A 15,679-nucleotide genomic window follows, 5' to 3' on the forward strand; every position below is an offset into this window, starting at 1 on the left:
AGTGTGTTTTTTTTTTTTTTTTTTCATCTTTCCAGTCATTTAGCTGGGTGTAGAAGTTTTTTTGTTCTTTCCCTTTTTTTTTCCAGTCTACTCCCCCCTTTCTCTGTCTGTTTCTCCTCCCCTGCCTGCCTCTCTCACTCCCTCACTCCCCCTCCTCCGTCTTCCTGTTTTCTCACTCCCTGTTTCTTTCCAAGACATTACTCTCATCCGGAAAACTTTTTTCCCAAAGCTTTCGCTCGCGTCCAACTACAGCGACTGTCAGTGTCGGTCTAACACTATTTGTTTCTGCTTCCTGTTCTAATTCCTTCCCTTTCTGATGCCTTGAGCTTCTAGCATCTCCTTTTATCCTATCGGTATTTGTTTTTTAACACATACTTTTCTAGTTTGTTCTCTTTCAGTGCGTCTTAACCTCAGCTGATACATCCTTTCAACATGCAAAGCCAGACATGAGCTCAAGAACAGGCACACACATGCATGCAGCAGCGGAGGACAGATCAATACAGGTATATAGGTAAAACATTTACTAAAATATCTTCACTTAACATAGACATTTCCATTCAGCAGTCAGAAAAATTGTACACAATCTTATATTGTGATATGGTATGCTTTATTCTACATTTCTAAGTTGACACACAAGGTGTAGCTGCTTGTAGTAGAAGAAAACAGCTTCTAGAATCTTGGTTATTATTGTGGACATTTTTTTACACAGCATCCCAAGATCATGCTGTACACATGCAATGACAACTAGTGATTCCAGACCACACGCTATAAAAAAAAAAGCATACCTATATACATATTCTCACACACAGAGGTTAGGGATCGTATGAGATCAGCATGACTTTTGTTCGCTGCTGTATTGCTTTTCTTCTCTCTGTCCTCTATATGGGGACATTTTTCTCCCATCTTTCTTCATCAGCCACACGTGAGAGCTTCAAGGTGGTCTTTGCCCCTGTGGTGTGTAAAAGGACATGTCACAAAGGCTATTGTCATAATGTTTGCAAGCCAGGGAGCAACATGACACTTATTGCTGAGAATGGAGGCTCAACAGACACACTCACAGGATCCGGATTTCGAGTGGGTGAGTTTTTCCTTAAGACCTAGACAGTTGGCACGTAGATGAATTTCTCTAGCAGACAGTGAAGAATTGTGGTACATTCTCAGGAGGCTGACACAGGCACAAATAATTATTATTATTATTATACAGGATTTATATAGTGCCTACAGTGCTTTGCAACATGTGGGCAGACAAGTGCCGTTACAATACAATTAAAGCGGTAGTAAACATCCAGCTTTTTTTTATTTTAAACCTGCATCGCACACTATTATTATTATTATACAGGATTTATATGGCGCCAACAGTTTGCGCACCGCTTTACAATATGAGGGAAGACAATGCAGTTACAATACAATTAAATACAGGAGGAATTGGACGGCCCTGCTCGTTAGAGCTTACAATCTAGAAGGGAAACAAAAGGCAATAACTGTGGGGGATGAGCTGATGGAAAAAATGAAAGTATAGTTGTTAGGTGTGGGTAGAATAGGCTTCTCTGAAAAGGAGGGTTTTCAGGGATCGTCTAAAAGCTAATAGAGTAGGAGATACTCTGACAGATAAGGGTATGGAGTTCCATAGGATTGGAGAGGCTCTGGAAAAGTCCTGGAGGCGAGCATGGGAGGAGGTGAAAAGGGAGCTAGAGAGCAGGAGGTTTTGAGAGGAACGAAGAGAGCGATTAGGTTGGTATTTTGAGACTAGGCTAGTGATGTAGCTGGGGGCTAAGTTGTGGATGGCTTTGTATGATGTTGTTAGTATTTTGAATTTAATTCATTGGGTGAGCGGAAACCAGTGAAGGGCTTGACAGAGAGGAGTAGCGGACACTGAGGGATTGGTAAGGTGGATGGGTCTGGCAGCAGCGTTCTTGATAAATTCAAGGGGGGATAGCCTGTGTAGAGGTAAGCCAATGAGAAGGGAATTGCAGTAGTCGAGGCGCGAGATGACCAGGGAGTGAACTGGGAGCTTTGTTGTGTCTTTGGTTAGAAGGGGGCGTATTTTGGAGATGTTGTGGAGGTTGAGGCGGCAAGATTTGGACAGTGATTTGATGTGGGGCTTGAAGGAGAGTTCAGAGTCCAGGACAACACCATGGACCTTGGCATGCGGGGATGGGCTGATAGTTGTGCCATGAATATTGACAGAGAAATCGGGGGAAGGGGCATGTGGTGGAGGAAAAATTAGAAGTTCGGTTTTGGATAGACTGAGTTTGAGGAAGTGGTGTGACATCCAGACTGATATATCTGATAGCACACTAGCACATTATGTGAAACTTACCTTGAAACAAAGCCCTCCAGCGGCGCCAGGGCCATCTCTACCGCAGGGCAAAAGGGGCAGCTGCCCAGGGTCCTGTCAATCCTTAGGGGCCCAAAGCAGAGCTGCCCCTTAAGCCACAAATCGGCGCTGACCGCTGTAATATAAATTTACTGTTCGGAACTTCTGGTCCGCGGACCGCGGCGCTGCGTCTAGACAGTCTCAGACTGTCAGTGAGTTACTTTCTGTGCGAAGAAGCCGGCATCCGGCCGGATCTGGCATCGGCGCAGCGGCCGCGCACATTGCTATCATGACCGAGCGAGCAGAGAGGAGTGGGCGGGGCCTTGAGCTCAACTGACGCCATAGCCCCGCCCCTTGGTGTGTCATATGACGGAGGGCCTCAGGGTAGTAGACGGCAGGACTGCACAGTGGAGCCGACAGCAGAGTGCTCCTGCAGCTACAACAACTTACAGGCAGGCAGCCACTGATCAATGATCACAGCGGGGCTGGCCAGGACCAGACCAGGTAGGTCTTTCTCCTCTCTAGGCTCCCCATAGGTAGTAGTGATATCCCAATATCAACTGTGGTCAGTGCATCAGTTGCAGTTGCACAGATACAAAGTGGAGGAGGGGGGGGGGTGGGTTAAACATGACAGCATTTAATACAGAGTGTATTAAATGCTGTCATGTTTAACACCCCCCACCCCACCCACTTTGTATCTGTGTAACTGCAACTGATGCCCTGACCATAGTTGATACAGTTAGTTAGTAAATCCTGACCATGTCCAGAAAGATTTATTTATAAGGCCCCTTTCACACAGGCGGACCACTCAGATCCGCCTGTCCGTTTTTTTGGCAGATCTGAACGGTCCCCCCATTCATCTCTTTGGGGCATTGGATGTCAGCGGAGACATGTCCGCTGACATCCGATCCGATCCGTCAAATCTAGACGGATGGAAACCCTATTTTCCATCCGTCCAGCGGATCGGACCGGATGGGATCGGATGGGAACGGAGCGACGGTCCGTTCCCATTCGATTTCCCCTTAGAGATGTATGGGATCTGAGAGCTGTGTCTTCACACAGAGCGCAGAGAACAGCTGTCATCCGCCTGCTCAGCGGGGGATCGGCGGATCGATCCCCCGCTGAGATAAACAGAGTCCGTCCAGAGGACTCCATGTGTGAAAGGGGCCACCACCAGACCAGACACTGCTTGATGGGCCTACTTTAGGCCTGATTCACATGTATGCAGGTTGGGGGCCCACATTTTCAAAGGCACAACATCCTATTCATTTGAATGGGCTGCTATGCGTTTCCAGCAGAAAAAAAGGTGCATGCAGCATTTTAAAATTTCAGTGGCATCATGCACCATGCAACTTACCTGCAGTTCCTTCACTGGCAAGCTTGCTGCATTTTTAGGTATGTGTGCCATGCATTTAAAAACAGAGTGCATTTGCGTTAACTGTGTCATGCAAATGCACTGTTTTTAAATGCATGGCCCACATACCTAAAAATGCAGCAAGCTTGCCAGTGCAGGAACTGCAGGTAAGTCGCATGGTGCAAAAGCACGGTGGATTTAAAGGCCACTGAAATTTTTAAAATGCTGCATGCACCTTTTTTCTATGGGAAATGCAGGCATTCAAATGAATAGGATGTTGTGCCCTTCTAAAATGTGGGCCACCAACCCGCATACATGTAAATCAAGCCTAAAGCAGTAGTAAAGTAATTTACAAAAAAAAAAAAATGGTCCCCCTTCAGGTTTAAGGGCTCTTTCACACGGCCGCTCCGCTTGTCCGCAAATCATCCTATTTTTTTGCGGATGATTTGCGGACATAATGTAAGTCAATGGCATTGCGGATGTCAGCGGAATACCATCCGCTGTCATCCGATTTTCCTCCTTTCAGTTCTGTTCCGTTTTTTGGAACGGAACAGAACCCTATTTTTTCATCCGTTCAAAAAACGGAAAGGAAGGAAAATCGGATGTCAGCGGTGTCATCCGCTGACATCCGCAGTGCCATATACTTACATTATGTCCGCATATCATCCGCAAACGGATGGGATGATATGCGGGCATACGGAGCGGATGACACAAATGTCATCCGCTCCGTGAAAAAAAAAAGAAAAAAGTCCCGCAGCGGAGCTTTCACACGGAGTGGCCGTGTGAAAGAAGCCTTAGTCATACCGCACTAGTATACACATTGATGTGAAAATGGCTGCAATGTAATGAGGTGTTGTAATGTGATAAGGGGTACTGTGATGTGTAAAGTTGGCGAGTACTGTTACATACAGATCTAGCTAAGGACTTGACTTGCTTGTGGACTAGTTCTTTATGTTTACATTATTAAAGTTTTTTTTTGTTTTTTTTGATAATTCTATGTGTGTGTATGTTTTTTGAGATTTTGGGGTGGAGAGCTAAATTGCATGGGTGGGGGGGGGCCCAAGAAAATGTTTGCCCAGGGTCCAATCCATATTAAAGACGGCCCTGAGCGGCACGCTGTGACTGCTAACAGGACTTCTATATTCCGGTCTTTCTTCTTGGTTGGCGGGCTTTGATTGGACAAGCCGCACAGGACTCTGAATGCCATGGGTATGCTAATTCTTCAGAGGGCATGCTAATTCTTCAGAGGGCATGCGTCAGTGACGTCACCAGCAGCTTCACATCTAAATATCTCCTAAATGGTGTCTTTGTCTCTTCCTTTTGCTGAGCCCACTGTTGAACATACTGGTTGTATGATAAGCCATCCTGGAATCTTGGCTCCTGATATTCATCTATCCCATGGTGATACTGGGATAAAATGCAGCCAGACTCCCATCTTGGGGTCAGGGTATCTGGTAAGCAGCTTAAGGGGTTGGGTGTGCACTTTTGGGTGTGAAGATTTTGTTATCCACACTGAAATATGGACTTTTGTTGATACACAAGTAAAAATTAACTTTTTGCATAAGAGCACATTTCTACTTTTTTTTCTAATTGACTTTCCTGGATGACTTATGGTTTTACTTCTATTTTTTTAACACATTCTTATTTAACTGGCTGCCGAACGCCCACCGCAGTTATATGGCGGCAGGCAGATGCTCCCAGGCAAATCGCCGTAGGTGTACGTCGCTCGTGTACACGAGGCTAGGGGGGAAGCCGATGCAGCAGCAGGCGGCACCGATTGCCCCCTGACACCCGCGATCGTTCCCCACTGAGAGAGAAGAACGGTCAGCTGTTGCAAACACAGCTGACTGTTCTTCTTCCTGGAATGATCATAGAGCCCATTTGATCCTTCTATATAGGATCACATGTCTCTATGGTCATTTCAGAAGCCACACCCCCCCACAGTTAGAATCACTCCCCTAGGCTCACATTTAACCCCTTGATCATCCATAATGTTAACCCCTTCCCTACCAGTGTCATTATTACAGTAACAGTGCATATTTATAGTACTGATTACTGTAGTAATGTCACTGGTCCCCCCAAAAGTGTCAACAATGTCAGTCAGGGGTCCGATCTGTCCGCCGCAATGTCGCAGTCCCACAAAAAATTGCAGATTGTAACCATTACTAGTAACTAGTAAAAAAAAAAAAAAAAAAACAATATAAATTACATAAATCTTTCCCGAAGTTAGTAGACGCGATAACTTTTGCGCAAACCAATCTTATTGCGATTTTTTTTACCAAAAATATGTAGCAGAAAACATATTGACCTAGAATGTTAAAAAAATTAGATTTTTAATTTTTTTTTTTTGAGAATGTCATATAGCAGAATGTGAAAAATATTGTTTTTTTTTTTTTTTCAAAATTGTCGCTCTTTTTCGTTTATAGCGCAAAAAATAAAAATCGCACAGGTGATCAAATACCACCAAAAGAAAGCTCTATTTGTGGGGGGAAAAAAGGATATTTTATTTGGGTACAGCATCACACGACCGCGCAATTGTCCGTTAAAGTAATGCAGTCCTGAATCCCAAAATAGGGCCTGGTCAGGAAGGGGGCAAATCCTTCCGGTCCTAAAGTGGTTAAAGTTTTTGGTATATATGAATGTTTTACTTGATTGGTTGATTTTTATGAATGTATGCATTTTTTATTGATAGTGCAACACTTTTTAATTAATATAATAATAATATGTACAGTATAATGTATATGTGAACATTTTATAGTACATCTGTCCATGAGAAATTATTCTTTTTTTACTATTTGGTGACAATTTTGGCACAACTTAATTTTGGTTAAGCCTTATTATGGGTTTACCCATAGGTAAAAATAAACCAAGGGAGTTTACTCCCACTTTAAATATAACTACCTTACCACCAGCCACAGGGTGATAAACCACCGAGTAAAACTATATTTCTCTAGCGCTCATCGACAGACGTAGTCCTCGGTGATACACCACCTTCGGGTTATGTTACCTCCGCAGGAGCAGGACTAGACAGGAAATTAAAAAGCTCTGGCCACACCCTAGGGGCAGTCCCAGAGGGTATATCCTCTCTCTCTCTGCCTCAGCAAATCAGTTATTTTCTGTCTAGTTAGGAGTAAGGACCTAGATACCTGGCTGGGATCTTAGGTCCTGGCAAGAAATTTTTTTCTAAAAGGATTTTTGGACAGCTTTTTTTCTCCAGTGTTCCTGTGAGATCTTCAAGCAAGAAAGCTGAACTGGGCGACGGGCTGGATGTTGAGATCCGGTGGTCACCCCAGTTCAGCCTACGAGCGCGTGCAGGCCATAGCTCCGCGCTGAGTCGGCCGCGACAAAGTCCCATTAAAGGACTGAACCCGCGAGTTAAACGTCTCGCTGAAACGCCAAAGACCATGAGTCACGGCGTCTGTATCGGTCGACAGCCCTCCCGCCCCGGTGGAGAGGGGTACTGTCAGGAGTTGGTGCCCGCCTGGTTCCGGTATGGTGAGTAGTATGTTCCCCCTGTTTTCCCTGACGGGTTTTGTGGTGAACGCGGGCCCCTCTCTGTATGGTAAGAAAGAGTTTCTTTCTATCCTATAACATGTCACAAATCCTCCTACTTTGAGTGTGATTTTATGTGTGCAAAAGCCAGGAGGCTTGGTTTGGGAGCTAACAATCTATTGTATACATGTTTTAAAGATGTAATCTGTGGCATTCTGGGAATCTTATGGGTTAAGTATAAGCTACCTACCAGTCAGAAGCCATGGACATGTAGACTGCCTTCCAAGTCAGATCTCCAGCTAATAGCAGGCCTCCCGAACGGCCATGCGGTCCGCCAGGGCCGGTACCGCCAAACACGCCATATCCCCATGCAGAGAGAGTGTTGTGTGCCTGCAGCACACCGCTAGTCAGCACAGGCCGCCGCCATTTTTTTTGCTGGATCGCACGAGCCGCCATTTTGGCGTAGCCTCGTGTCTCCAGCATGGGGGCGGCCATGTTTTAGGTGATTCTACACCTCGTGGAGCTTGGGGGAGGCGCCGGAAGGCGTACAGAGGGGCGGAGCCGCCTCCTTTCTTCCTGGGCAGCCAGCCAAAAGACTTCCTGTTTGTCTAAGACAGCGCTGTAAGCTGTTGCAGTTCAACTCTGAACATCAAGTGGTGAGCCTGGGGGTCTATCTCTCTCTCTCTCGATCGATAGGGATCCCTAGCAGGTAACACTAAGGGGTTTTTTTGTGGCGCTGAGGGTCAAAAAAAAAAAAAAAGTTTTTCTTTACTTTGAATTATATCATCCAGGAAGTAACTGGAGTTATTATGGACCCTGCCACACAGATTCCCCCACCTGTTTCCCTCGAGGGGGCCTCGGGACCCGCCGGTGTACAGAGTATAGAGTCATTTACAGCAATTTTGGAGTCTATGGTGGCTCGGGTGGAGGCGGCCTGTCAGGGACGGGGGTCAAGGAAGCGACCCCCGCCTACCCCTATACTATCTGACACCTCTGACTCTGATTCAGAGATGGTCACTGCAGTTGCAGGTTCCTCTGCAAGGGCTGCTATCCCAGGTAAAGCCCCCTCAGACAGTGAGGAGGACGCTTCTTCTCCTGCTATAATTCAGGAAGAAGCATTGGTGGACGCACTAGTTGTGGCAGTGCAAGAAACCTTAAAACTTGAGGCTTTACCGGCAGAGGCAACTGAAACAGAGAGGCCTTTTGGGACTAATAAGCCCATCAAGACGGCGAAGGCTTTTTCTGTACCTAAATGTTTTGGAAATCAGATTAAAGGAGAATGGGAACATTCTAAACGTACCTTTACTATTTCCAAGCGTATTGCTAGACGCTATCCGTTTGAGGAATCCATCATTAAGAAATGGACGGTACCACCAGTCGTGGATCCGCCTATTTCCAGGCTGAATAAAGCCACGGTTATTCCAGTGGAGGACACTTCGTCCTTTAAGGATCCGGTGGATCGAAAGATAGAAGCGGAGTCCCGCACTATCTTTTCTCTGATAGGGTCAGCATTTAGACCAGTAATTGTTATTGGTCTAGTTTCCCAGACACTTACAGAATGGGCGAAGATGGTACGCCAAGATCTTAGGGGAAAAGATATTCCCCAGGAGACATCTGATTTGATAGAACAGATCATACAAGGGCTACGGTTTATCTGTGACGCAGCCTTGGACACTACTCCCTTGTTAGGGCATGCATCTAAGTTAGCAGTGATCCTCAGACGTGTGCTGTGGTTAAAATGCTGGTCAGCTGACCTAGGTTCCAAAAAGACTTTGACCAATCTCCCTTTCCAGGGGAATCGTCTATTTGGAGCCAACCTAGATGAAATCATTAAGGATGCCACCGGGGGCAAGAGTACTTTTTTACCACAGGCTGCAAAAGCTAAGGAACCTCGCAACAAGCGAGGACCTTTCTTTACCGCCCATAAAGGACGCCCGGCTGGTACTTCCGGGAAAGGCAAGACTCCTCCAGGAGGGTTCAAGAAGGGCTGGTCGGACAAGCAGAGGACCAACCCAGCCAAACCCGAAGTAAAGGAGTACACAGCCTGAAGGTGCGCCCCCACCCAATTTCAGGGTGGGGGGACGTTTTCACCGGTATTCAGGACATTAGATCGAGCATCAACCACTACTACCGGTGCGATTCTTCCCTTCCAACATTTAAGTACAGGAAGCGGTAGTTACCGTTCCCTGTATAGATCTTTTCCTTTACCTTTTCCTAAGATTAGTCCCGATACCTCACAGGAATCGGATCTGATTGACCAGATAGGCCAAGTAGCCTCTAGTCGGGTGACTTCGGTCCCTGAGGTTCAACCAGAAAAGATCACCTTGCCTGATAACTATCAGGTATCTGATAAATGTGTGGGAACAGAAAACGACCAGACTTTCCCGGATGGTCGGGGCCAGATACCTCTAGGGACGCCTGGTTCAGATCCAATCAGCGCCAGTGGTCCTAGAAATTCTAGGCTGGCCTCTTCAAGCCGGCCTGGCCGACTTGGACAGGTTAGTCGCAGACGTTCCGTGGGAACTTCGTCTCAGGGAGTGTCTGTAGTCTCAAGGACCTATTTACCTTCGTGCTTTACAGTCGCTGGTTTTAATGGCCTGGCCATTGAGACCCAAGTACTGAAGGACAGAGGTTTGTCTACTTCTGTCATTCCTACCCTTATTAAAGCAAGGAAAGCGACTTCCAGCAAAGTCTATTATCACACATGGAAGACTTATATTGCGTGGTGCGAATCTTTAGGATTTCCTCCACGTACCTATTCGGTGTCTCGAATATTGGCCTTTTTGCAACAAGGGGTTGAGCAGAAGCTAGCCTTGAGCACCATCAAGGGTCAAGTTTCAGCATTAGCAATCTTCTTTCAGAAACCTTTAGCTACCAAATCCTTGGTGCGGAATTTCATCCAGGGGGTGCGGCACCTGGCTCCTCCAGTCCGCGCGCCCTTACCGCCCTGGGATCTTAATTTGGTTTTGTCGGTTCTACAGAAACCTCCCTTTGAAAACATCAGGGAGATTCCCTTGCTTACTTTATCCCAGAAGGTGGTCTTCTTGGTGGCTATTACTTCTGCTCGCAGGGTGTCAGAACTGGCTGCATTATCATGCCAGTCCCCATACCTAGTGATTCATAGGGATAAGGTAGTACTTCATCCTAAGCCATCTTTTCTTCCTAAGGTGGTTTCAGATTTTCATCTGAATGAAGATATTGTACTACCTTCCTTGTGTCCTCAGCCCAAGCATCATCGGGAACATGCGTTGCATTCCTTGGATGTGGTTCGGGCAATCAGGGTATACCTGAAAGCTACGGAATCATTCCGTAAGACGGATTCACTTTTTGTGATCACGGATGGGCCCAGAAAGGGTTTGCCTGCATCTGCCGCGACCATTGCCAAATGGATTAGACAAACGGTGGTACAGGCTTATTCTATTAAGGGTCAGAGTCCTCCGTTCCCTGTTAGGGCGCACTCCACTCGAGCGCTCAGTACTTCCTGGGCCTTTCGCCATCAGGCGTCAGTGGTCCAGGTATGTAAGGCGGCCACTTGGTCGTCGGTACATACCTTTACTAAATTCTATAAAATTGATGTGACGGCATCGGCGGATGCCTCATTTGGCCGCAAGGTTTTGCAGGCCGCAATTTGAGGAGACCGGTGGTCTACCTCGAGGGTTTTTTTCTGTTTGAAAAATTTTTTTTGTTGAGTCTCATCATTAAGGATGAGCATTGTAAACTTCTAGTTGGCACCGGTTGGGCCTTCTAGATTGGGATTTGATTTCCATTTTCCCACCCCTCAGTTGTGATACTGCTCTGGGACGTCCCGAAGGTGGTGTATCACCGAGGACTACGTCTGTCGATGAGCGCTAGAGAAAAATGGATTTTTGTAAAATCTTACCGTAAAATCCTTTTCTCTTAGCTCATCGACAGACGTAGTCCCCGCCCCTCTGTTTTGGAGTTGGGTTGGGTTAAATTCTCTAAGCACTGCTTTTTCACATAACTGATTTGCTGAGGCAGAGAGAGAGAGGATATACCCTCTGGGACTGCCCCTAGGGTGTGGCCAGAGCTTTTTAATTTCCTGTCTAGTCCTGCTCCTGCGGAGGTAACATAACCCGAAGGTGGTGTATCACCGAGGACTACGTCTGTCGATGAGCTAAGAGAAAAGGATTTTACGGTAAGATTTTACAAAAATCCATTTTTTACTATCACTCTGCTGAAAGCAGTGCAACTTCACACATGGTTGGCGTGTTATTAACATTTCAAATTGCTATTAGTACATTAAAGAGATACACAGATGATTTCTCACAATGCTTTTAAAGAAGTAGACAGAATAGATTTGGTTCTTATAAGGAAGGGTAGATTAAAAGGAGTAGGAATTTCCCCCTCCCTAGGTGTTGGAATTTTGTAGATTTTTTTTGCATCAATGACAATACAAACAATGTCTGCCCTGCTTAGAAAGGGAAGAATTTTGCTATGCTGCATTTAAAAATATGTAATTAATCTTGGTCACATTACTATTAAATTACATATATATAGGTTGAAGAATTTCTGTCTATTGGTTTTAACTGTTGAATTAAAACAAGTGCATTTCTAGACTGTTAACTGGCAGTCAGATAAAAACATAAATCGACACACTATTATATTTTTAAAACGTTTAACCACTTTTAAAAATTAAAAAACCCTGTGTTTTAAAAAAAAATTTCAAATAAAAACAGCATGCAGAAGAAAATGTAATACTTAACTCTGCGGCAGGCAGTGAGTACTCACTTTGCTGTCTTCAAGGGCTACGGCCTCCAGCAGAATCTTCTTTTCCAGCACATTTTCAAGTAAGAGGAGAGTGAAGTAAGAGCTCATTACCTGCCAGAAGTAAATATTTGGAGTCCTTTTTGAAGGGTATTTTTTTAAACAAAGGGTCAGATATAAAGAGAACTAAGGTCTTGTATGCAATACTTGCACAATATAGCAAACTTACCTCTTTGTTCTAATCAAGTTGACAGCGTTATGCTGTCCCTCAACTCTTTACATCCTCAATTGGTATCTTCACAAAATCTTCTTCAACCATATTGGACTTCATTTTCACTTTAATCCAGTGTGTCCATTTGAACCACTTCTTACAACAAATCTTACATGAAATTAGATTAAAATTGAACTTCATATTGGAGGAGAGGTTAAAGTCGATAATATGATTAGGCCAACATCCCCAAAAAAATGGAAAAAAGAAGAGCAACCCCCTATAGGGACTATAAAGGCCTGGAGTACACTCATCACAGTAAAGTATGGGTTTTCAAACAGAGAAATTTTATTGACAACAAAACATTAAAAAGCAGGTTAAGGCTGGTGTAGGGTAAAGCCAACATAGTGCAAGTCACAGTAATGTATACCGTCCTAAATATTACAGAGGCCGCCACGATGAGGACACCTGTGGCATGCAGAAGGACATCCAACGCATTTCAGAAATTCATTCTTTCCTCAGGGGTGTATACATTAGTAGAACAGAACACTTCTAAGAATAAAGCAGGAGGATTATAAACATCATGTTGATCACATAGAAAATTGCGTTTTTAGTTTATGGAAGGTAAACATTTCACTTGCATGTTGACAGCAAAATAAAGCTTACATACATCAGCCAAAAGAATTAAAAGCAATCAGTGATGGCTATCCAGTTGCCAGAGAAGAAGAGGGGAGAAGCGCCACTGGAGTGCAATAAAAAGAGTTTTATTAAGAACAAGCAGGATATGGTGACTCACATCTGGGTTCGAATCTGAACAATTACTGTGGTGCCCTCCGTGGAGTAGTCAGGTAGCTGGTAGGGACACTTGACAAAGGAGTGCGCATGCCCGACAGCGGCATGTTGCGCATGCTCCGAAACATGTAGTGATGCCCGGATATGCCCACTAAGCCCAGACTGCCTGTGACGTCAGACGCTGCCGGCCGCCGCCACAACAGCTCTCTGCAGCTCCTCCGCTGTCCCGACCCGGAAGTCGCCTGAGACAACCCCCGGACCTCTCCCGGACGATCGGACCGCACCGGACCCAGAGAAGGCAACCAGCTACCTGACTACTCCACGGAGGGCACCACAGTGATTGTTCAGATTCGAACCCAGATGTGAGTCACCATATCCTGCTTGTTCTTAATAAAACTATTTTTATTGCACTCCAGTGGCGCTTCTCCCCTCTTCTTTTATGGTACACATTGAGCCACTTCGCTCACCCGTATAGCAGCCCAGAGTGCCGCCCAGCCCTACTCCCCCCATCCACCTGGACCAGTGGATTTTTACATCCCCACCCCTCCCCCCTCTGTACCGAGGTCAGCCCAACAGCATACACTACAGGCACTTGAACCTTTTACTCCATCCCCTCTAAGGCTCCTCCAGCTTGCAGCCTTTTGATGTGCCAGTGTTTTGATTGACTTCCACCTGACTGTAAGCACCTATCAGCAGCCACAACAGAGAGTAGCACCCCTTGTGAGCGCTGATTAATATACTTTCTATATCCAGTTGCCAGAGGGGAGGAAAAAGTTGTCACCCTAGATGAGGTCCGACAAGACCTGCAGGTGTACATGCCAGTAGGGGGAAGCGCAAGTATGACTCGCAATCTGGTAAAGGGAGAAAAAGTGTAGGTATAATGAAGAGGATTTAATATTGGTGCATAGGTAGCTTACTGTAGATATGGCTTTACAAACAAATGCACATGAGTGCACATATATATATATATATATATATATATATATATATATATACAGTATATATATATATATATATATATATATATATATATATATACACAGTCAGGTCCATAAATATTGGGACATCGACACAATTCTAATATTTTTGGCTTTTTACACCACCACAATGGATTTGAAATGAAACAAACAAGATGTGCTTTAACTGAAGACTTTCAGCTTTAATTTGAGGGTATTTAAATCAGGTGAATGGTGTAGGAATTACAACAGTTTGTATATGTGCCTCCCACTTTTTAAGGGACCAAAAGTAATGGGACCTATTAATAATCAGAAACCAAACTTTCACTTTTTAATACTTGGTTGCAAATCCTTTGCAGTCAATTACAGCCTGAAGTCTGGAACACATAAACATCCCCAGACGCTGGGTTTCATCCCTGGTGATGCTCTGCCAGGCCTCTACTGCAACTGTCTTCAGTTCCTGCTTGTTCTTGGGGCATTTTCCCTTCAGTTTTGTCTTCAGCAAGTGAAATGCATGCTCAATCGGATTCAGGTCAGGTGATTGACTTGGCCATTGCATAACATTCTACTTCTTTCCCTTAAAAAACTCTTTGGTTGCTTTCGCAGTATGCTTCGGGTCATTGTCCATCTGCACTGTGAAGCGCCGTCCAATCAGTTCTGAAGCATTTGGATGAATATGAGCAGATAATATTGCCCGAAACACTTCAGAATTCATCCTGCTGCTTTTGTCAGCAGTCACATCATCAATAAATACAAAAGAACCAGTTCCATTGGCAGCCATACATGCCCACGCCATGACACTACCAACACCATGCTTCACTGATGAGGTGGTATGCTTTGGATCATGAGCAGTTCCTTTCCTTCTCCATACTCTTCTCTTCCCATCACTCTGGTGCAAGTTGATCTTGGTCTCATCTGTCCATAGGATGTTGTTCCAGAACTGTGAAGGCTTTTTTAGATGTTGTTTGGCAAACTGTAATCTGGCCTTCCTGTTTTTGAGGCTCACCAATGGTTTACATCTTGTGGTGAACCCTTTGTATTCACTCTGGTGAAGTCTTCTCTTGATTGTTGACTTTGACACACATACACCTACCTCCTGGAGAGTGTTCTTGCTCTTGACAACTGTTGTGAAGGGTGTTTTCTTCACCAGGAAAAGAATTCTTCGGTCATCCGCCACAGTTGTTTTGCGTAATCTTCCGGGTCTTTTGGTGTTGCTGAGCTCACTGGTGCGTTCTTTCTTTTTAAGGATGTTCCAAACTGTTAATTTGGCCACACCTAATGTTTTTGCTATCTCTCTGATGGGTTTGTTTTGTTTTTTCAGCCTAATGATGGCTTGCTTCACTGATAGTGACAGCTCTTTGGATTTCATATTGAGAGTTGACAGCAACAGATTCCAAATGCATATAGCACACTTGAAATGAACTCTGAACCTTTTATCTGCTCCTTGTAGATAGGATAATGAGGGAATAACACACACCTGGCCATGGAACAGCTGAGCAGCCAATTGTCCCATTACTTTTGGCCCCTAAAAAGTGGGAGGCACATATACAAACTGTTGTAATTCCTACACCTTTCACCTGCTTTGGATGTAAATACCCCCAAATTAAAGCTGAAAGTCTGCAGTTAAAGCACATCTTGTTTGTTTCATTTCAAATCCATTGTGGTGGTGTACAGATCCAAAAAGATTAGAATTGTGTTGATGTCCCAATATTTATAGACCTGACTGTTTGTATATATATATATATATATATATATATATACATACACACAGACTATATTACATTGTATACTGTGTTGCCATGTTGAGCGAAAATATAGTAGCCTTGTAAAGAAGG

General features: G+C 44.8%; 1 protein-coding gene across 2 annotated transcripts in view; it reads left to right on the forward strand.

The window, feature by feature from the left end:
* Nucleotides 1-548: 548 nt before the first annotated feature.
* Nucleotides 549-15,679, forward strand: part of LTBP3 (latent transforming growth factor beta binding protein 3) — a 1,036,617-nt gene continuing 1,021,486 nt past the window's right edge. For both annotated transcript variants that reach the window (XM_082271069.1, XM_082271070.1), the window contains exon 1: nt 549-1,078. In XM_082271069.1, the coding sequence (XP_082127195.1) occupies nt 835-1,078 (244 nt within the window). In that variant the 5' untranslated portion in view covers nt 549-834. The remainder of the gene's footprint in view (nt 1,079-15,679) is intronic.

The sequence above is a fragment of the Pelophylax lessonae genome (assembly GCF_965119305.1).
Source record: "Pelophylax lessonae genome assembly, chromosome: 10".
NCBI classification, from domain to species: Eukaryota; Metazoa; Chordata; class Amphibia; order Anura; family Ranidae; genus Pelophylax; species Pelophylax lessonae.